General features: G+C 49.7%; 1 protein-coding gene across 3 annotated transcripts in view; it reads left to right on the top strand.

Annotated features, from left to right (window-relative positions):
- The first annotated feature begins 1149 nt into the window (after positions 1-1149).
- The window catches only part of SYN1 (synapsin I), a 203880-nt gene continuing 181861 nt past the window's right edge, over positions 1150-23168 (top strand). Inside the window, exon 1 of one of the 3 annotated variants that reach the window (XM_048490231.1) lies at positions 1150-2195. In XM_048490231.1, coding sequence (XP_048346188.1) covers positions 1801-2195 — 395 coding nt within the window. In that variant the 5' untranslated portion in view covers positions 1150-1800. The remainder of the gene's footprint in view (positions 2196-23168) is intronic. The other 2 variants (XM_048490232.1, XM_048490230.1) reach the window with 2 other exon arrangements.

Here is a 23168-nt window from a genome sequence, read left to right as displayed (position 1 = left end):
TCCTCCCTCCCCCCCTCCCCCCTCCTCCCTCCCTCCTCCCTCCCTCCCTCCTCCCTCCTCCCTCCTCCTCCTCCTCCTCCTCCTCCTCCTCCTCCTCCTTCTTCTTCTTCTTCTTCTTCTTCTTCTTCTTCTTCTTCTTCTTCTTCTTCTTCTTCTTCTTCTTCTTCTTCTTCTTCTTCTTCTTCTTCTTCTTCTTCTTCTTCTTCTCTTCTCTGTTTGTCTCTTGCCATGGAAACCCCCTGGGGTCCCTGTAAGTCAGTGGCAACTTGACGCTATTGTGTGAAGCAGAAAGCATTGGTTTTCTTTCCGAGAATCCTTCTGTTTAGCCATCTTGAGCTCTGGATTCTCTCTCTCTCTCTCTCTCTCTCTCTCCACCCCCCATAGAAGAAGAAGAAGATTTACATCCCCCCTTTCTCTCCTGTAGGAGATCTCCCCCACCCCACAACAAACACCCTTGTGAGATGGGTGGGGCTAGGAGAGCTCTGAAGAACTGTGACTAGCCCAAGGTCAGCCAGCTGGCATGTGCTGGAGTGCACAGGTTAATCTAGTCCACCAGATAAACCCCCGCAGCTCAAATGGCAGAGCGGGGGAATCAAACCCGGTTCTCCAGATTAGAGTGCACCTGCTCTTAACCACCACACCATGCTGGCTGGTTTGTTGGCACTCCGTCCCTCAGTTCCATGAAAAACCAAAACAAGAAATGATGATAATGATGATGCTTGTTCCTGTTTTGGAAACTGCACGCCTCCCAAGGGTGACCTGGGCCTCATTTAGAGAGCCACTGATACAGGGTGCAGTACACTGGAGCCAGTGTTTCCCATGAAATAAAACCAGCTCTGGCACGCCTTGCCATTCGGCTCCATGAATTCACACCGTCATAATGGGTAGCAGGACACCGATATCAGCATTATGGGCAGCGGCACCTCCGGCCGGGGTTCCCAGGGAGAGAGCAGCATCCTCAGCATCCTCGCTCAGGATCCTTCTGTGTCTGCCCTTGCCTCTCTCTGCTGCTGGGTACCGGACTGTACCATTCTCCCCTGCCAGGGAGGGGGTGGGATGGGGATATAGACTCCGAGCCCCTCCAGCTGGTTCATGGTGCAGTCCTGGATTGCTTTTGCAGGGGAAAGGGAGCAACCATTGCAGCGGCAGAGGGGAGTGCGGTAGGGCGTTCGGAGAATCCAAGCAGGGGAAGGATGGATTAACTGGGCAGGGCTGGCAGCCGGCGATTGCAGAAGGCTCCGCGCTTGGGAGAAACCGCGCAGGACTGTCTCCCCCCGCCCCCCGTAGAGCTTCCTTCCTTCCCTCCCCAGGGGCGCTCGGGGGCGCTTATCCCCCACACCACTTCCCTACCAATTCCCGCCATAGGAGACTGGCGCGCCAAGGAGCAGCATCTGCTAGAGGGGGAGAGGGAGAGATCCCGAAAGCTGTTGGGACCCTCTCCCCGTTAGAGATCTTGCCCTGCAAACCTTGGGGAAAAGAGGAGAGGGGACTTGCTGCTCGCCAGAAAGGATCTGCTGGGGAGCAGTCGATTTCAACCGTCGGCAGCCAGATCTTGAACGATCCCCACAAGGCGGGCTGACTGGATCCCCGCTGAAGGGGAGGCGGCTGAGAGGGCGACCTGCTCTGTGAAGACCACCCTCGGGAGCTCGGGTACAGGCAAGGGCGAGGAGCCCACCTGGGAGACTCCGATTCCCCGTCCCCTGCAGAGGACCGACCCATCCGCAAGTGTCGTCCCGAGAAAGTGGTCTCCCGTCAGTAGGAGTCGCTCAAGGCCCTCCCCCCCCTCCGCCCCGGGCCAAGATGAATTACCTCCGCCGGCGACTCTCGGACAGCAACTTCATGGCCAACCTGCCCAACGGCTACATGACTGATCTGCAGCGCCCGCAGCCCCCGCCGCCGCCCCCCAGCGCTTCCTCGCCCTCCTCGGGCAGCCTCTCCCCGGCCGACAGGGCCCCGGCGGCCCCCAGCCCCGGCGGCGGTGGCGGCGGCGGTGGGGGAGGCGGCGGGGGCGGAGGAGGGGGCAGCGGCGGCGGCGGGGCCGGGGGCTTCTTCTCGTCCCTCTCCAACGCCGTGAAGCAGACCACCGCCGCCGCCGCCGCCACCTTCAGCGAGCAGGTCGGAGGGGTGGCCGGATCCGGGGGGTCCTCGGCGCGCAACAAAGTCCTGCTGGTGGTGGACGAGCCCGGGACGGACTGGTGAGGAGCTGTGGAGGGGGGCCGGCGGTCAAACACCCACCCATCCACTGACCCACCCTCCCTCCCTCCCTCCCATCCACCCACCCACCCATCCATCCATCCACCCACCCACCCACCCACCCATCCATCCATCCATCCATCCATCCATCCATCCATCCATCCATCGCCTGATCAAAACAAGATTAGAAACCTAGCTAGTTGCCCCATCCACTTCCTCCCATTCTATTGAAACATGACATTTTGCATCTTCTCTTGGCCCTGCTCCATTTCACAACTTTGTGCGACTGCAAGCCACCCGCCCCCCCCTTCCCTGATTTCAAGGAGATAGTTGTGGGATGGTTGTTGGCTAGCAAATGGCACCTTCACGTTAAACTGCACCTGCGTGGGGGTCAAAATGGGGGGGGGGGAACCCCACACCACCCGTCTATCTGTCTGCCTGCATTCTGTTGTGATCTTCTGTCATAGGGAATGACGAAGCAGGCCGTCTCATCCCATCTGACAATGGGAGCTTTGAATCTTGAAAGCTCATACACTGGAAATCTTGTTGATCTATGTGGGGTGCTACTGGGCTGCATTCTAGCTCTTCTACCACAGACCAACAGAGCTACCCTTTAAAACTACCATCCTCATTCATGTCCTTCCTTCCTTCCTTCCTTCCTTCCTTCCTTCCTTCCTTCCTTCCTTCCTTCCTTCCTTCCTTCCTTCCTTCCTTCCTTCCTTCCTTCCTTCCTTCCTTCCTTCCTTCCTTCCTTCCTTCCTTCCTTCCTTCCTTCCTTCCTTCCTTCCTTCCTTCCTTCCTTCCTTCCTTCCTTCCTTCCTTCCTTCCTTTGCATCCCACCTAATCTTGCATTTCACATCGATCCCTTGCCACCTCTTAATCCATTGGATTAGAGGAGAGGGTCACCCCCGCTTAGTGTTTGGATGGAGACCTCCAGGAATACCAGGGTCGTGACGCAGAGGCAGGCAATGGCAAACTACCTTTGAATGTCTCTTGCCTTGAAAACCCTCTGGGGTTTCTCTAAAAGCAAGCTCTGACTTGATTGCAGCACCACCTGTGATTCCATCCATCTTATTAGCTTCTAATTTGTCTTCTGACGGTTCTTGCTTGTTCGGTAAAGAGCCACACAGCTTGAGTGACTGGCGCCTGTCTGGCAAGAGTCACGGTGGCACAAGGAACAGGACTCACCTGGGGGTGGTTTGGGGGCTCACCTTGGGGTGGTTTGGGGGCTCACCTTCCACATTGACCTGGACGGCCTGTTAACTGCTCTGCTTTTGGATTGTGCAGGGGTGGAATGGTCATTGACCACAGAGACAATGTGGGCCAATTTATTATTGCGACAGAAAAGGCAGGAAGGGATGCTCTCAGGTGAAATAGGTGGGCCCGGGTAGTGGGTTTGGGAACAGGATGCTTTTTCCATGCAGCTCTGACCAGGAAGTCAGAATAGCAGAGATAAATGGGGGTAATGTTGATTTGGAAAGCCCACTCCAGCCCGCTTGATTTAGTTCTGTGCTTTGGGGCAGCTTTGATCGATCAACAAGGAGGGGTTTGTTTGGGCAAAATGGGAGGTTGGTTTCTCTTTCCGGAATTGGTGGTGGTGGTCGTGGGTTAAGAGTTTGGATGAGTTTTGCAGTTTATTGCTCTAACCCACAGGTGTCAAACTCGCGGCCCTCCAGATGTTATGGACTACATCATGCTGGCAGGGGATGATGGGAACTGTAGTCCATAACATCTGGAGGGCCGTGAGTTTGACACCTGTGCTCTAACCCCTGAGGTGCATTATTCAAATACGGAAAGGAGAATTCCCTAGCAATGATAATAGCTTTAAAGAACACATTGCATGGTTAATTTGGGCCAAATGTCCAGACTGCCTCTGACTCCCTGACACCAGTTGGAACCAATGTGGTGTAGTGTGAAGACCGGCTGATATTTAAAAGAACCCGGTTCAAATCCCTCCTCATGCCACGGAAGCTCGCTGAGTGACCTTGGGCCAGTCACATTTTCTCAGCCCAACCTACCTCACAAGGTTATTGTGCAGATAAAATGGAGGAAAGGAGAATGATGTAAGCTGGGGACCTTGGATCCCCAACAAATAGATTAATAAACCCACCCCCAGTATCTGCTAGAAACCCCAGATATGATTTAAAACAGGCCTTTCTTCTTTATGTTTTCCATTGCTGGAATCAGTTCCTTTCTACTTCTTCCTGAGCTCAACCTTTTTGCCCCAGCCTGATACTTTCCTTGCCTGTGGCTCTTGTCCTCTGCTGGCTGGTGGAGGCCATTCTGGCCTTTAAACTCACTGGTGCACAGTCCTCCAGTTTCACAGAAGTCAACAGGTAGAGTCAACATGGTAGATTTTTTTCTTGGGAGAATTAGGATCAGCCAATCAGGGAGCTCAGGCCCACGGGCATCTTCCACATAATGTCAGTATTAAAATCCGAGTGGGAATAAATGTGTGCTTAACAGGAAGCTAGATCCACTGGGCACTTACCTGTATGGCCCAGGCTAGACTGATCTCTTCAGATCTCACAAGGTAAGCAGGGTTGGCCATGGTTAGTACTTGGATGGCAAACCACCAAGCAAGTCCAGGGTTGCTATGTAGAGGAAGGCAGTGGCAAACTACCTCTATTCTGCCTTGAAAACCTGACGGGGTTGCCCTAAATCGATTACTTTACACACAGAGCAAATGAATCAACACTGCATCTCTTGGGGTAAACAATAGAACCAGGGGACATTGAAAATGCTGGGGGGAAGAATTAGGACTAATAAAAGGAAACACTTCTTCACGCAACGTGTGATTGGTGTTTGGAATATGCTGCCACAGGAGGTGGTGATGGCCACTAACCTGGATAGCTGTAAAAGCGGCTTGGACAGATTTATGGAGGAGAAGTCGATCTATGGCTATCAATCTTGATCCTCTTTGACCTGAGATTGCAAATGCCTTAACAGTCCAGGTGCTCGGGAGCAGCAGTCGCAGAAGGCCATTTCTTTCACATCCTACATGTGAGCTCCCAATGGCACCTGGTGGGCCACTGCGAGTAGCAGAGAGCTGGACTAGATGGACTTTGGTCTGATCCAGCTGGCTTGTTCTTATGTTCTTAATAGTTCACCTCGTGGAAAGGAGTTTTCCTCCTCTGCCCTTCATTTGTGTGATGGGGAATCTTTGGAGAATGAAAAACGGTCGGAGCTCCCCCCCAAATAATTCAGTTCAAGATAGCTGAAGGGTAAGCGTAAGCAGGGGGCTCCAGTCCTTGTGGGGGATTTTGAGCCTGCTTTTCGGATGAAATAAACACACACACACACACACCAAGTTTTATTTTAAGGGATTTAAAAACACAGCTCTTCGGCTAAGCTTTGGAATGGACGGCCTCGGGAGATCATAATGGTCGGCTACATAACTAGATTAAGAAATCCGCTAAACAAATCTATGGAAGAGGGAAATGGGGGGGGGAGCGCAGGGGCAGTGCGGGGGCTTTTAACACAATGCCAACTCATATGACCCATTTTTGAATTGTGGGGAGAGCAGCACGAACAAGATGAGTCAGGAGATGCAAATTCACTTCTATTAGCACATTCTGGCTATGTATGCCATGACTCTAGTTAAAAATCCAGTCCTATCTCAGTAGCATATTGGCAGTTGTTACTAAATCCTACAATCTCTGGAATAGGGCAGCTGAGAAGGGGGTGGGGGAGAAACATGGGGCAAAATCCCTGCATCCATGGACAACCCGGAGGCCCATATAGTCGGGAGGTAATGGGATTTGCTTTCATTTGATGCTGTGGAGGGGAGATCTGAGAGGTACGCAGGGAACCCAGAAACAACCTTTACCTGGGGGCATGTGGGGGCTCTTGGCAGTCTCACCCTTGAATGTATATAGGACTTGACGTCACCGTGAGTTAAAACCTTGAGTGACTCAGCACTTAGATGCTCTGGAGAGACCATTTTCTGCTGATGGCATATCTCAGAAACAAAATACCCTGGCTTGGAAGGACTAGAAATGAATGGAAAGATTGCATTTGCCATGGTATGTGTCCTGTGTAGCATTTAATAGGTGCTAATCGCACTGCCAGAACCAGAATACTGGGCTACTCGTCTAAAGCAGGTATCTGTCTGTCTGTTTGTCTGTCTGTCTGTCTGTCTGTCTAGCTATCTGCATAATCATGTTGACATGGCTCCCTGGAAGTTGATTCTTTCAAGATCAAGCAAGATCACTCCTTGATGTCCTTGAAAGATACATGCTGGGTTTGATCTACAAGTAAAGGAGGGGAAAAAAGCCTGGTCCACCTTCCTTTGCAGCAGCCACGGGGCCACTCTGGCCTGCAAACTCAGTGGTGTATGGCTCTACATTATCCTAGCAAGTCTTCAGGCAGATGCCACGGCGTTGAAGCCAGGGTTGCTTGGCATTTTTATGGGCCATTTCAAGAGCCCTGTTTTAAAGGAACAGGCAACTTGTTATGGACAGAGTTCATCCATGATGCCCAAACTGACCGGAATCAGACTTGACTGAATCCTACCTGATTTTTGTAAAAATGTCTTCTATCTAGAAGCAGCAAAGTCCATCTGTCTGTTTCTTCCTCTTCCCTTTTCCTTCCTTCCTTCCTTCCTTCCTTCCTTCCTTCCTTCCTTCCTTCCTTCCTTCCTTCCTTCCTTCCTTCCTTCCTTCCTTCCTTCCTTCCTTCCTTCCTTCCTTCCTTCCTTCCTTCCTTCCTTCCTTCCTTCCTTCCTTCCTTCCTTCCTTCCTGGTGTTATTGTTTCTATAATGCCTACTTTGATAAAACTGAGATTGCTGTCTAGATAATGAGGGTCCATTAAGGATGAGAAGCCTGAGTTCCTTCTAACGTAATACAAAAGCAGATAAAAGCAAGCCAGGAACACTGTCCTCAGAAACGGTGTTGTCTGACAGGCCATTCCAAGGTCACTGAGCTTTTGGATGGAGCAAAGCTTGTCATTGCTTTAATGGGGAGAGGGCTGCAGGGATCCTCTGTTTTTAACCATTGTGCGACAGTCAGATGTGGAGCTGGGAAAGTCCTCTGTTGCTGAAACTCTTATGTATGGGCCACAGCAGGGCTGTAGGGGGTCATACCTATCAATCAGATCAGCAAATATATACAGTCAAACCAATACTGAAAAATTTGAGGCCAGCCAAGCCTAAAAAACAAGGACTGTATATATAGGGATACAAGGCAATGAGGTATAAGCAGTTAGTTTGAGTATAATTTCAATAGATACTTCATAAACTGTTCATAAAGATTATTCATAAAGATATATTGTGCTTATTTAACTGGATATAAAGGTAATAAACAAACATATAATGAGAGCATGTCATAAACATTTTCCATGAGGCACGAAACCTGCAATAGTCATATTGCGTTCCAGTCAGTTGAAAGAGTCAGTAGCACCAATATTCGTCTTAATAATTTTTATTCATTGAATATTGGTGCTACTGACTCTTTCAACTGACTGCTCATGGGTTTCTAAAGCAGGAAATGATGCCAACGCCAGGTTGGGACATTCCTGAAGGTTTGGGGGTGGAGCTTGGGAATGGTGGCATTTGGGGAGAGATCAACGGAGTTGTGATGCCATAGAGTCCATTTCCCAGAGCGGTCATTTCCTCCAGGGGCAACCATTCTCTGAAGCTTGGAGATCAATTGTCGTTCTGGGTGAGCTTCAAGCATCGCTGGAACTTGGCATTCCTAGCTGGAACTAGACTACAGTCAGGGTTCCTTAGAAAAGCAGTTTCCTTCAGCAATCTTATGAAATCTTCTGGGGGATGGGAGTGGGTAGAGTGGCCAGATTCAATTGGGATTTAGGGATGGAGATAGGTCTCAATGGATGCTTTGGAGAGTAGACCCTGTGGTAGTGTATCTGGAGGTTGTTAGTTCTGGGGCTCATGTCTGCTCAGGGTTAACACTTGCACGTAGAACTTCCCTATTTGGAAGACTGACTGACTAGGGTCGATTCCGCACTTGCGTTATCGACCTAAGTTCGAGCTGCGTTCGACCTAAGTGCTCCGCACAACCACTGGGATCAACGTGGTTTTGTACCAGCTTCGCCCTGTGTAACGGTCAAGTTTCCGACTCCAGTTGGGAGCTACTACTTTTTCAGGGAACCACGCTCAAACTCAGCTCGATTCCAGTAAAGTGCGGAATCTCTGGTGCCAGGAGTCCCCCATTCAGCCAATCACAGCTGAGTGTTTCGGGCATGCGTACAGCTGGCCAATCAAAAAACGCCACCTCCGTCCCTCCATTCCTGTGGCAGTTTTTTTATGACGTGTGTGGGGATAAACGGAACATGGCCGTAGAACAGTAGCCAATCGGAACGGAGCGGCGAAGAGGCACAGGATGATTCCACCCTCCGAGCTGGGATCAAGCTGGTTGCAGTGGGGAACAACAATGGCTTCGACCTAAGTTAGTACCCTTCTCAGGGAACTGGGTCGAACCTATTTTACTCGTGTGCGGAATCGCCCTTAGATGGGCTGGAGTGAATGATCCCGTGTTTGGGAATCAATAAATTAGGCAAACACTTTGACAATGCCAATGTGAAAGTCATCCTTGTGTTTCGGAACCAATGGGTCAGTCAAATATTTTGTCGAAGGCTTTCACGGCCGGAATCACTAGGGTGTTGTGGGTTTTCTGTTGTATGGCCGTGTTCACGTGTTCTGAGTTGTATGGCCGTGTTCACATTCAACCCAGAAAACCCGCAACACTCTAGATCAGTCAAATAGTTTGACAACCCCAATATCATGTTCCGGAACCGATGGTATTTTGCAAGAGTTCCGAGCCCCAAATCCTTTGCTTAATTTCAGATTTATATCTTGGAGTAACGTGAAACTTTTAGGGACACGAACCTTTTGCTCGAGAAACACTGAGCCTTCACCAAGAAAACGGGCTGCAAGCTCAGCCTAAAGCTTCCGGGCTCAACAGCCGGGGATTTTGCTTAAGAAGGGAGAATTCAGCAGGCCAGCTGGTCACGCCCTTTCATTCTTCTCCAGCCCATTGTGGTTCTCAGAGGAAGTGCGCCTGGAACCCCTTCCCACACAAGAGTTCCACATTGATGGCGGAGTGCAGCGCGATAGTCTCTCTCCCACCAGCTCTGAACGAGAAAGTTGGTACCAGCGGCATGGAAACCTGGCAGGATTGTAAGCCAGGAACAGGCAAGCCGAAGTCAGTCCAAAAAGAGACACTTCTCTGATCAGCCGTCCCTCTCTATTCATTGCCAGTGGATTGAAGATATGATTGAAGTCTATAAAATTATCCCTGGGGTAGAAAATGTTGACAGAGAGAAATTTTTCTCTCTTTCTCACACTACTAGAACCAGGGGGCATCCATTGAAAATGCTGGGGGGAAGAATTAGGACTAATAAAAGGAAACACTTCTTCACGCAACGTGTGATTGGTGTTTGGAATATGCTGCCACAGGAGGTGGTGATGGCCACGAACCTGGATAGCTTTAAAAGGGGCTTGGACAGATTTATGGAGGAGAAGTCGATCTATGGCTCCCAATCTTGATCCTCCTTGATCTGAGATTGCAAATGCCTTAGCAGACCAGGTGATCGGGAGCAGCAGCCGCAGAAGGTCCTTGCTTTCACATCCTGCCTGTGAGCTCCCAAAGGCACCTGGTGGGCCACTGCGGGTAGCAGAGAGCTGGACTAGATGGACTCTGGTCTGATCCAGCTGGCTTGTTCTTATGTTCTTAAGGGACAGACTCCGCCAAAGCTTCCAAAACAGCCTTTTTGTGGCTCTTCCTCTGTTGTTTTTCCCCCTACTGGTTTTTCCCTCTCGTTGGGGGGAGGGGGGGCAGTTCCAAGCCCTTCTCAACTGCAAGAGTGGCCACAAACGCAGGTTTCCGACGTCCAATTTGCCTTGGATGAATTGAGCACGCCTCACAACGATAACTCGGCACCAGAGAGGCCAGCCCACGTTCTGCTGAAGCATCTCACTTCCGAGTCCAATCCAAAGCTTACTGGACTTCCAACATAAAACTGTTTGGGGTCGTAGCAAAAATGCAAGGCAGGCAATTAAGGGTCCTCCACAGAAATAAACACATCTTTTCAACCCCCAAATGTTTCCCCAATGCTGGTGGGAACTTCTTGTCTTTTGCAATGATTTGGGTTTTCACCCAAAGCAAGAGTTCCCCATCTGCAGTTAAATGAAAGCGGAAATATTTGAAGATGGCCATTTCCTTCCTCTTCAGATCTCGGCAGGATTCTTATCTCCTGGATCATCTCCTGGATTCTCGGGCCTTAGTCGCCTGTACTGGCTGCAGTTTGGCTTCGGGGAAGGGCCTGGGCCTCTATATGGTCAGAGGCGCCCTTCTTCATCATTATTCCTTCCCATTCCCCAGAGCGGAGCTGAGAAAAGACCACAGTGAGCTACGATACACCTCTGAAGATGCCAGCCACAGATGCAGGTGAAACGTTAGGAGCAAGATCTACAAGACCACGGCCACACAGCCCGGAAAACCCACCACAACCAATTGAATCCGGTTATGAAAGCCTTTGACAATACATCAAGTCTCCTTCTTTGGAGGTTTTTAAACAGAGGCTGGATGAACATATGTTGGGAGCGCTTTGATTGTGTGTTCCTGCAGGGCAGGGGGGTGGACTGGATGGCTCTTGTTGTCTCTTCCAAATCTATGGTTCTATTATTCTAAGGTACTGCCCTTCCCTGCTCCCTGATCCACATGCCTCTGGCCACAAAACCAACTTGAACGCCATCACGATCATTTTAAGAAGAAGAAGAGTTTGGATTTATATTCCCCCTTTCTCTCCTGCAGGAGACTCAAAGGGGCTGACAATCTCCTTGCCCTTCCCCCCTCACAACAAACACCCTGTGAAGTAGGTGGGGCTGAGAGAGCTCCGAGAAGCTGTGACTAGCCCAAGGTCACCCAGCTGGCGTGTGTGGGAGTGTACAGGCTAATCTGAATTCCCCAGATAAGCCTCCACAGCTCAGGCGGCAGAGCGGAGAATCAAACCCGGTTCCTCCAAATTAGATACACGAGCTCTTAACCTCCTACGCCACTGCTGCTCCTTAACTGAAGAAAGGATGTTTTAGCTGTTCAATCTTTGTTGTTCTAAAAAAAAAATGTACATTTAATTTGCTCTCAGGTTGACTTTTCTGAGCGTGGGAAAAGCAGCTGAAGATCAATACACAGAGAAATAAATAAATAGCCCTTACATGTGCACAGTTATAAACTATCTTCTTTTTTCCGACTTGGAAAAACCAACCATTGTTTCTAAACCCCTGGGGACGTCTTGAAGACCTCATCCGTTCCATCTCTCTGCCCAGACACAAAGCATGCACAGCTTCTCCATGCGGAAAACACTGTCTTGCATGCTCCTCGGAATTGGGTAATGTTTTGCAGAGCTCTAAAATCCGCAGGTAAAGCATTCCACCCAGTAGGAGCAAGGACTGTAAAGGTGGAAGTAATCAGGTGGAAGCTACCTATATATCCTTGGGGCTGGAGATGCCCAGCAGATTGGAGGAACGGAAAGTCCTCCAAGGGCAACATGGAGAAAGGTGGCCCCGGAGGTACGACAGTCTCAGACCACTCAAGGCCTTGAAGGTTAACACCAAAACCTTGAAAACAGTCCAAAATTCAACCGGTTATCAAGGCAGACAGTAGAGGACAGGTCTTATGTGGACTCTCACCGCATTCTGGACCAATTGCAGGACGTGGGGCAGTCAAGGGTAGGTCAGCGTAGAACGAGTTACAATAGCCGGGGGTGGGGATGGAAGAGGAGGGTCTCTCAGGCCAATACCAGGGATACCAACTCTGGCCGGGAAAATTCCTGGAGATTTTGGGGAGAGTGTCTGTGGAGGGGGTATTTGGGGAGGGATTTTGCCTAGAATCTATGATATACCATTAAATTTGCCCTCCGAAGATGCCATTTCAGCAAGATGCACCAGTTAGGCAGGGGTCTGCAACTCCAGGCTCCGGGAGCTGCATGCAGCTCTTCAGTCTTATTACCAGGGTTCGTGGCCTGGAGGTCAGAAGGTAGCGTGGGCGTGTCCCTCCAGAGCATCGCTGGAAGGAAAGGTGAGAGGAGGGGCCGAACTGGAGGCGGCTCCATGCCATCCCCCCTCTGCCCCACGGAGGCAGGCAGAGGGGGTTTCCCTGCCTAGCGCCGCTGCCTCCCAGTGCTGGAAAGAAAAGTAAGTGGAGGGGCCAAACCGGAGGCAGCTCTGTGCGGAGTCGTCTCTCCAGCTCGATAGATCTTTGGGGCCATGGAAAACGGGTCCAAATGGCTCTTTGGGTGGTAAAGGTTGCCGACCACTGTGCTAGGGGAAGGCAACACCCACTTTCTCCCCATTACTGCCACACTCTTTACCCTACAACATTGTACTTTTTTGAGGGAATGGACTGGATAGAAAAGTGGGGATGAAATTGGGAATCTGCAGCAGGTGGAGGAATGGGCAAAGGGAAAGATAAAAGCTGTTCTGTTGGAAATGCTGCATGGATGCAAAACAGCAATCTATAATCCAAGCCCAGGTTCGGGGAACACAGAGTAGGGTCAAGTCTTCTGTTTGAGCTTGTGAGATAGTCAGAGGCATGAGTAGGTTGCCAACCTCCAGGTGGCACCAATAGATCCCCTGCTATTACAATTTAATTCATTTAATATATATATATTTTATAATTTTCTCATTTACATATACTATCAAAACACAGAATACAAGAAACAATAGAAAACAGAGAATGAAAACTAAATATAAGAACATAAGAACACAATAATTGTTGTACACCGCCCGGAGCCCCTTGGGGATAGGCTGTATAAAAATCTAATAAACAAACAAACAAACAAACATAAGAAAGAGCCTGCTGGATCAGACCAGAGTCCATCTAGTCCAGTACTTTGCTACTCGCAGTGGCCCACCAGGTGCCTTTGGGAGCTCACAGGCAGGATGTGAAAGCAATGGCCTTCTGCTGCTGCTGCTCCCGAACACCTGGTCTGCTAAGGCATTTGCAATCTCAGATCAAGGAGGATCAAGATTGGTAGCCACAGATCGACTTCTCCTCCATAAATCTGTCCAAGCCCCTTTTAAAGCTATCCAGGTTAGTGGCCATCACCACCTCCTGTGGCAGCATATTCCAAACACCAATCACACGTTGCATGAAGAAATGTTTCCTTTTATTAGTCCTAATTCTTCTCCCCAGCATTTTTAATGGATGCCCCCTGGTTTTAGTATTGTGAGAAGAGAGAAAAATTTCTCTCTGTCAACATTTTCTACCCCATGCGTAATTTTATAGACTAATATCATACGTACATATAATATCATATCATACGTATCATATCATACATATCAAATATGATATGTACATATAAAATACTATATATTTTTTAAATTTGAGGGTGTCTTACTTTCCCTTACTTAATTTCCACTGCTATACTAATAATACTTCAATAACCAGAGTACATATTAACTTGGGAAAAAGAGTCTACCGGTAGCCATTAATTTTTAAATATGTGACATTGACAAAAATTATCAAAATAAAACATCATTTTTTAAAACCATTTCAGCACTATACATGAAATATAGTTTCCATGTCTTGTCAAACTCCTGTTTCGGCCTTCTATTTACAAGATCAGTTAACTGGGCAACTGTTGCATAGTCTTCATTTTTTTTCTTTCTTGTTCAGGATAATTCTCCGCTTTCCATCTGGTTGTAGATATTACTGTGACGGCAGTTGCCAAATTCAAAAATAAATCTTGTAATTACCCTGGTAAGTTTTTTGTTTTTTGTTTTAAAAAAAGATGCCTAGAAACGTAAATAGTCCTGCTATTTAAATTGATCTTCAGAGGACCAAGATCAGTTGCCCTAGAAAAAATGGCGGCTTTTGAGGGTGGACTCTATGGCATTATACCTGCTGAGGCCCTTCTCTTCTCTTCTCTTCTCTTCTCTTCTCTTCTCTTCTCTTCTCTTCTCTTCTCTTCTCTTCTCTTCCCTTCCCTTCCCTCCCCTTCCCCTTCCCCTTCCTTCCCCTCCCCTCCCCTCCCCTCCCCTCCCTCTTCCCTTCCCCTTCCCTTCCCCTCCCCAAACTGCACTCTCCTCAAGCTCCACCCACAAAATCTCCAGGTAATTCCCAATCCAGAGCTGCCAATTCTAGCCAGGAGGCTGCTGCCCAGTTAGAAACGGAATGCCGGATGAGAGTAACTTGTTGGTTTATGCATATGCTCTAATGCATAGGTGTCAAACTCGTGGCCTACAGTTCCCATTATCCCCTGCCAACATCATGTTGGCAGGGGATGATGGGAACTGTAGTTCATAACATCTGGAGGGGCGCGAGTTTGACACCTGTGCTCTAATGCTCTGAATGAAATTAAGGTTGCCAACTTCAGTTTGGGACATTCCTGGAGATTTGGTGTGTGTGTGTGTGTGTGTGTGTGTGTGTGTGTGTGTGTGTGTGTGTGTGTGTGTGTGTGTGTGTGTGTGAGAGGAGGGCACAATTTCTGGAGGGGATAGGAACCGAGTGAGAATTTGGTGCCAAAACGTTCCGCTGTCCAAAGCTGTGACTTCCTCCTGGGGAATAGTCTTCTGCAGTCTGGAGATCTGCTGTAAATCCAGAAGAACTCCAGGCCCAGCTTTGGGGATGGTAACCCTAAATGAAATAACATACTATAAAGGTCCATTTGCTATGATCAGGATGTCCAAAAGTCCTCCTCATCTTGAGAATACTTGAATGCTGAATAAAAATCACAGAATCTCATTCTACCTCGTTGGGCGGGTTTGTCTTCAGAGAAACTCCCTGGAGCTTTTGGGTCAGCGTATCTATCTATCTATCTATCTATCTATCTATCTATCTATCTGTCTGTCTGTCTGTCTGTCTGTCTGTCTGTCTGTCTGTCTGTCTGTCTGTCTGTCTGTCTGTCTGTCTGTCTGTCTGTCTGTCTGTCTGTCTGTCTGTCTGTCTGTCTGTCTGTCTGTCAAATTTATAAACCGCCCACCCCCGAAGGGCTCTGGGCGGTGTACACTGGGCCAAACATACAATGGCCAAACCAACAATACACCAACTAAAATAAATTAGAGCAAGTTAAAACAATTTACAAAATTCATAAAATCAGCAGCATCAATACAATATACATAACAATAAGATTATAAAATTGTGTGGTGCCCGATCCCAAGGCCGAGCGGGGGTAGCAGTGTCAAAGATGTTATATTGGGCATGCCGATGATGAAATGGCACGCAACATAGGGGCATCCCGGGGTCCGTTGGCCAGCCTCAACAAGCAAAAGCCCGTGGAACAAAAAACTTCATTTTACAACGGCCCTGCAAGGACTCTTCCACAAGGTCCCGCAGGGTCCGACATCTGATGGAAGGAGTGTTCCTTACTCAGGCAGGGAGCTAGAGGCCGTAAAAGCCCTGGCCCGGGTAGAGGCCAGTTGCATCATGGAGGGGCCAGGGACCACCAGTAAATTGGCCTCTGCTGACCACAGAGGCCTACTTGGGACATATGGGGTGAGACGGTCACGAAGGTATGAGAGTCCCAGGCCGCGAAGGAAGACTCAGAAAAATAGGGAGACTCAAAGGCATCACTGGGGTTCTAAGGATAATAATAGTTATAATACAAAATGAAGTGTTTCAGTGCCCAGGAATACTCAGCCTAGCTTAGGATGGTAGTGATGGTCATAGGGAGTATAGAATATCTATTTCCTCTCTAGGAAGACATCTGTTTTAAATGGGAGGGTATGAGTTCAGATGCCAGTTCCAAGCTAGGAAATGCCAGGAGATTTTGAGGGCGGGGCTTCAGGTGGGCAGGATTTGAGAAGAGGAGAGACTTTCATGGGGTATAATGCCATAGAGTCCACCTCAGTGGTGAACCTACAAGGGGGAGAGAGGGTGCACCATGCACCAGGCGCACGCCTGAGGTGCATGGAAAATCCTCTCCCCCTTTCCCTGCCCCCTCTGTGGTGCCCCCCACACTCTTTCCTGCAGCTTTACGAGACCCCTGGCGGGCCCTTCTTTCCCCTTCTCTCTCATTCCTTAGTTCATTTCCTTTTGAGACACCTTTTCCAGGCTGCAAAGGCCCTGTTCAGCAGATAAAAGCGGCCTGAGGAACTACAGTTCCCAGGAGACCTTTCCAGGAGGCTCCACAAAGTCTTCTGGGAAAGAGTACTTGGACCCAACTGTGGGTCGCTTTTACTGAGAACAGCCCTTTTGCAGCCTGGAAAAGGTTCCCTCAAAAAAGGCAAGAACTTAATGAAGGTAAGTGTGGGAAGGGGGGAAGGAGAGGTGCCGCTGGGGCACACTGGCGGGGAAATATAGAATGCGCACCTGAGCTGCTTAGGTTTGAGCGCCATTGCTAATGCCTCTGGAATCCACCTTCCAAAGCAGCCATATTTTTCCACCAAGGTGAAGCTGATCTCTGTCGCCTGGGAGACATTTGTTGTTATCTCTAGGATAGTGGTAGTAGAATCCTTTGGCATTGGCACTCCCAGATGTTATATGGACTGGAGTTCCCATCAGCCCCTGCCAGTGTATTATGTGGCCATGCTGGCAGGGGCTGATGGGAATTGTAGTCCATAACATCTGGAGTGCCAAAGGTTCGCCACCACGGTCCTAGGAGATCTCCAGCCATCACCTGGAGGTTGGCAACTTTAGGTATGAGCAGGAAACACGAATGACTGGCTGGGGAAAGAGCAACTATGGCATGGTTATTTTTTGTGGCATGGTTATGTTGCCAGCCTCCTGCTGGGTCTGGGAGACCTCCTGGAATTACAGCTGCTCTCCAGACTACAAAGATAGTTTCCCCTGAAGAAAATGGCTGCTGTGGAGGTGGATTCTAAGTGGTTGTCCTCTACTGAGACCTCTCCCCGGGCCCTGGTCCAAATTTCAGGAGCTTCCCAACTTGGGTTGCCAGCTCTAGATTGGGAAATTCTGTCCAACGCAAAATGTAGGGCAGTGATGGCGAACCTTTTTAAGACCGAGTGCCCAAATTGCAATCCAAATCCAGTTATTTATCGCCAAAAAGGGGAGTGCCAACCCGGCACTTTAACCTGAATGCTGAGGTTTTGGGGTTTAGAAAGAGCCGGTTGGCTTCACCTCTTCCTCTGTTCCACCCGGCCTAGCAGCAGGGGCCAGCCTGCTCTAGCCTCCAGCAAGTCCCAAGTGCACCGCTCTGGTGCCTCCTCCTAGCACCTCTCTGCCTCCTCTGCACTCCCCTCGGGACAGCAGCCACCACAGAGGCACAGGCACCAGGTCTCGCCAGCAGCCGAAGTCCTCCTCTGCTCACTCACGGAAGTGCGCACATGTTGTGCTCAGTGGCCCAGGCCAGCACCCTAGATGTGTTGTGGATGTGTGATATTGTGTGTGGGAAGTCATTTTTCTGCCCCCCACATGATGAACTCTGTGTGTGCGTGCCCACAGAGAGGGCTCCGAGTGCCACCTCTGGCACCCGTGCCATAGGTTCACCATCACTGATGTAGGGGAACTGTGCAATGGAGCAGAAACAGTGCACAAAAAGCGACTGGTGGTCAGAATGACGGAATACTAAACTACTGATATTCACATAATGTACGGTAAATGCCTCGTTCGAATTCCAACTTCAAAGCATCTTTCAGACGAGTCAACTGCTCTAGGCATAAGGTCCGTTAGCAGACATAGACAGCATAAACCATTCCACAGCAATAATACAGAAAGTCTTAGTACAATCTCAGAAACCCACAAGCTGGCCATTTGCCAATAGGTTACTTGCTTTGAATGTATCTTCAGAGGCTCAGGTTGTCCATTACGAGGAGGAGACACATTCATTATAGTATCTATCTAGCCTCTGACATATCTAAGCTGCAGGCATTGGACTCCCATTCTATTCACTTTCAAAAGGGGCTCTAATGAAGAAAATAGCTTTCCAAAAAGGGACTCTAATGTCCTCAAGAGAAAATAGCTTTCACCATTCTGCGAAGAAGAAAGAAGTGCCCTCACTACTCCAACACAGAATTTCAAACAACAGTAAAGAATCTGATCAGATAAGTATTTTACTAGCAGGGACAGCGCTTTCCTTGTTCTGTCTTTTTCTGCTTTGCAGTGTCCTCAGGGGGAGAATCAATTCAAGATATTCCAAGGGGAGTGTCGCTTATGCCATGCATAGGTGCAAGTAATTAAAGTTATAGGTAAGAACATAAGAACATAAGAACAAGACAGCTGGATCAGACCAGAGTCCATCTAGTCCAGCTCTCTGCTACTCGCAGTGGCCCACCAGGTGCCTTTGGGAGCTCACCTGCAGGATATGAAAGCAACGGCCTTCTGCTGCTGCTGCTGCTGCTCCCGAGCACCTGGTCTGCTAAGGCATTTGCAATCTGAGATCAAGGAGGATCAAGATTGGTAGCCATAGATCGACTTCTCCTCCATAAATCTGTCCAAGCCCCTTTATTTATTTATTTATTAAACTTAATTTATACAGCCTATCCTCGGCGCTGGCCTCAGAGTGATGAACAACAGAAAAATCAAACAGAAAACATAAAATCTTAGAAACAAGGTACATTCTAAAATGGGGCCCACGAGACCCATATACCTCACCCTCTTTCAAAATTTGAGGATGGAGTCCCAGTGATGTTAGGGGGGACCCTACTAGCAGGGGGGGAAGGGGCTGCACTATCAGTCGGACTGGACTCTCAAAGGACCCGGTGGAACACTGCGGTTTTACAGGCCCTGCGGAACTCTCCAAGGTCCCGCAGGGCCCGAACAGCTGATGGTAATGCTTTTAAAGCTATCCAGGTTAGTGGCCATCACCACCTCCTGAGGCAGCATATTCCAAACACCAATCACACGTTGCGTGAAGAAGTGTTTCCTGTTATTAGTCCTAATTCTTATTTTCAATCATATCCCCCCTCAGCCGTCTCCTCTCCAAACTAAAGAGTAGGAGGTAGGAGGTAGGTCCAGATAGGAGGAGGAAGGTAGGAGGAAAGGTAGGAGGAAAGGTCCAGATATGCATTTAAACCTAATGGTTGCAAAGTCTGTAATCTGTGGGTGCAGAATGCCTCTAGCTTCTGCAGTTTGAGCTGTACGAACAATTTGTGTATCTCTTTCCTCAGTAGATGCCAGGAAACAAAACAGGGCTTGATTGGGAAATACCAGGAGATTTTGGTGGGGGGAGCCTGAGGAAGGTGGGCTTGGGGAGGGGAGGCACCTCAGCAGAGTATCATGCCTTAGGCCAGTGTTTCCCAACCTTTTCGAGGTCAGGGTACCCTTGACCTCACTCTTCACATCTCACCCGGTACACCCCTGTCAGCCACCTCCACCCGTCCCCCTCCCATTGCTCCTGCTTGCCACACTTCCACCTTCCCCTCCCAGGGTGAAGGGGAAGCACTGGGGGAGTGATGGTGGCTGCTGACCTTGTGTGGCCCAGAGCCCTGCCCCATGGAGCCAGCTCCATGTCCTTTGCTGGCCGTCGGTGGGAGACGCCACAAAATGAGGGGGGGCGGTAGTAAGTTGCAGCGGGGTACCCCTGGGACATGTCATTTTACGGCACCCAGGGTACCACACGATGGCACCCTGGTTGGAGAATGGCTGCCTTGGAAGGCTCTTTCCACACACAAACCTTTTAGAACATGTTTTTGAGGCAGCAAACCAAGATGTTTCCTCCACGGAGTTCCGAATTGTTTTTGCCTCCAAAGGTTTTATTTCCAGCCTCAAAGCATTTTCAACAAATCCCTTTTTAAAAACGATTCTCTGGCTGAAACGTTTATGTGCGGTGCGTCCCGTGCTGCTCTGCTTCTCTGAACTTCGTCCTCCCCACCATTTTCTGAGCTCACTCAGTTCCCCCCCCCCGCCTGCTTATTTGCAGCATTTCTCCTTGAAGCTTCAAGTATACGAGGAGTAGAGCATCCTGAAGAAGAAGAAGAAGAAGAAGAAGAAGAAGAAGAAGAAGAAGAAGAAGAAGAAGAGGAGGAGGAGGAGGAGGAGGAGGAGGAGTTTGGATGTATATCCCCCCTTTCTCTCCCGCAGGAGACTCAAAGGGGCTGACAATCTCCTTGCCCTTCCCCCCTCACAACAAACACCCTGTGAGGTAGGTGGGGCTGAGAGAGCTCCGAGAAGCTGTGACTAGCCCAAGGTCACCCAGCTGGCGTGTGTGGGAGTGCACAGGCTAATCTGAATTCCCCAGATAAGCCTCCACAGCTCAGGTGGCAGAGCTGGGAATCAAACCCGGTTCCTCCAGTTCAGATACACGAGCTCTTAACCTCCTGCACAAGGCACACGAGGCTGTGAAGCATTGAAGCATCGATTCGACACAAAACGAAAAAAAGGGGGGGAAAATCACATAATGGCAGCCAGGAATCTTTTCACGTGGCTGAGTGCAGACATATATCGTTGTAAAGGGGGAGACTGAAATTTTTTTAGGGGATTTGTGAGGAAAGGGCCTATAAGCAGTGGTGGCGAACCTTTGGCACTCCAGATGTTATGGACTACAATTCCCATCAGCCCCTGCCAGCATGGCAGGGGCTGATGGGAACTGTAGTCCACAACATCTGGAGTGCCAAAGGTTCGCCACCATGGGCCTATAGATTTCACCCTGCAAAGCAGACATTTTCTCCAGGGGAACACATCTTGGTTGTCAGCAGAGGTGGCATTCAGCCAGTTTGCACCGGTTCTCTCGAACCGGTAGCTAACTGGCTGAATCCCACCTCTGGGAGGCTGTACCTCTGGGCCGGCGGCACAGCCTTTGCTTCAGGGGAGGCCTACTGGAGCTCCAGCAGGTCTCCCCTGAAGCAAAGGCTATGCCGTGTGTGTAGTGCAATCAGTGGCCGGCCGGCCCCCCAAAGCGAAGGCTGCGCCCCATGCACAGCGTAATCGTCCGTTGCTGGCCCCTGGTGCAGCCTTCCCTCGCCTCCCCCTACTCACCACTGGAAAGGGGTGGGCGCCCGGCACAGCACAGCAGTCAAATAAGTAAGCAATGTGGGGGGGGGGAGTCGTGTGGGGAGGGTTGGCGGGGAGGGGGGGCAAACCAGTGGTTGAGATTTTAGAATCCTGCCACTGGTTGTCAGGATATCAGTTGTACCAGCGGATGATCCCCAGGGGTCATCTGGAGGTTAGCAGCCCTGTTCCCAAATTGGAATGGGTAACCTTAGATGTAACAGAGTAGGGTAAAGGAAGCCCTGATTTGGATAGACCCGGCTAGCCTGGCGTGGTCAGATCTCACAAGCTAAACCGGGTCAGCCCTTGTTAGTGTAACCTCTATCTGTGGGTTCTGTGGGGCAGAACTTGGAATGAGTTTGCAACAACAAATTTTAAAAACAAAATGGTTTACTTTCTTAACATAGAACACCAAACATCAACATTTAACGTCACACTTCAAGGTCCTGTTCAGGTTTCATTTCAAGTCCTTCTAGTTACAGTCTTCTGATATTGCCAAGTCCAATTATTCCTTGCATATGGGCTGGCTCCTGAAGACTCCAAGGGCTTGATGAACAGGATTCAACATGATGAAGGTTTCCAGGAGAACTCTCACCCATTACGAACATAAAAAACCCCCTGAAACAATAAACTCCAACATTTACAACTTAGCAAAAATAAACAACTACCTTCCCAGTAGTTCCCAACAACATTGCAGTTACCTTAACAAGGTGTTAAGGGCTTATACAAATCAAGGTCTGAGTCTGGTAGCCTCCAAACTACATGAGCTCTGCAGCCTTCTGCTGCTTTGAGTCTCCACCCCTTTCTGGGTCAACCCATTCTGAGCATGGGGATTACATTAGCACTTGGATGGGAGACCACCAAGGAAGTCCAGGGTCGCTCCACAGAGCAAGCCCACCTCTGTTTATCTCTTGCCTTGGAACTGCTGCGAGGTTACCATAACTTGGGTGCAACTTGACAGCATAAAAAAAAAAGTTGTGCCACCAAACAGCGTGCTGTCCACCTTCATGTTACCCATTCCTTGCTGGGGATTTTGCATCACCCTGCAGGCGGCAGCTTCAGCCTGCATGAACGACACAGTAGCCAGAAGCCCGGCTGGTATTTGTCAGAGGACGTTGCGGATTCCCGCTGGGAAGGATGTGTCAGGATGCAAAGGCTGTTGTTTCCCAGCGGGCCTAGATGGAGGGGGTGTGCTGTGAAGGCTGCGGCAGATGCAGTCAGCCCCACGGAGGGGCAGCCGAGGTCTTGCCCCCTGCTGTCTCCTGTCGGGTGTGCTGAGCTGCGCTGAACAGCAGATGATCAAAGGCAGCCAGTCCTCACCCAGCTGTCTCCCGGTCTCTCCCGGTCATCCCTAGACAAGGGGCCTCCTGACATTCCAACGTGATCGAATTGTGCAGGCCCGTTGGCTCTGCTTGTCTCCTTATTGTTGGAGGCACACTGGTACAGACTGCCTTTTGGTGCATGAGCCCCATGGTCTCCCATCCAGAAGGTTGCCAGTTCGGGATCCTGTTGCTTGAAGAAGAAGAAGAGTTTGGATTTATATCCCCCCTTTCTCTCCTGCAGGAGACTCAAAGGGGCTGACAATCTCCTTGCCCTTGCCCCCTCAAAACAAACACCCTGTGAGGTAGGTGGGGCTGAGAGCTCTGAGAAGCTGTGACTAGCCCAAGGTCACCCAGCTGGCGTGTGTGGGAGTGTACAGGCTAATCTGAATTCCCCAGATAAGCATCCACAGCTCAGGCGGCAGAGCTGGGAATCAAACCCGGTTCCTCCAGATTAGATACACGAGCTCTTAACCTCCTACGCCACTGCTGCTCCTGAATCCTGTGTATGTCATTTTAGGCACACATGCCTGACTTTCTTCAGGCTGTGCTGACCTTGCTTTTCAGGTAGCTACCATGTGCTGAAGGGTTGTAAGAACAAGCCTTAACACTATGGGTGATTCTGCACGGGCCAAATATAATGGGTTTAGGGGTGCGAAAAAAGTGTTATGGGGAGACGTTCCCACAGAACTCAACCCTCATGTGCTTCTAACCCAGTGATGGAGAACCTTTTTGAGACCGAGTGCCCGAATTGCAACCCAAACCCCACTTATTTATCGCAAAGTGCCAATCTGGCAATTTAACCTGAAT

Source organism: Sphaerodactylus townsendi, linkage group LG03, assembly GCF_021028975.2.
Source record: "Sphaerodactylus townsendi isolate TG3544 linkage group LG03, MPM_Stown_v2.3, whole genome shotgun sequence".
NCBI classification, from domain to species: Eukaryota; Metazoa; Chordata; class Lepidosauria; order Squamata; family Sphaerodactylidae; genus Sphaerodactylus; species Sphaerodactylus townsendi.
The sequence above is the reverse complement of the archived record's forward strand: the minus strand, read 5'-3'. Positions and strand labels throughout refer to the sequence as shown.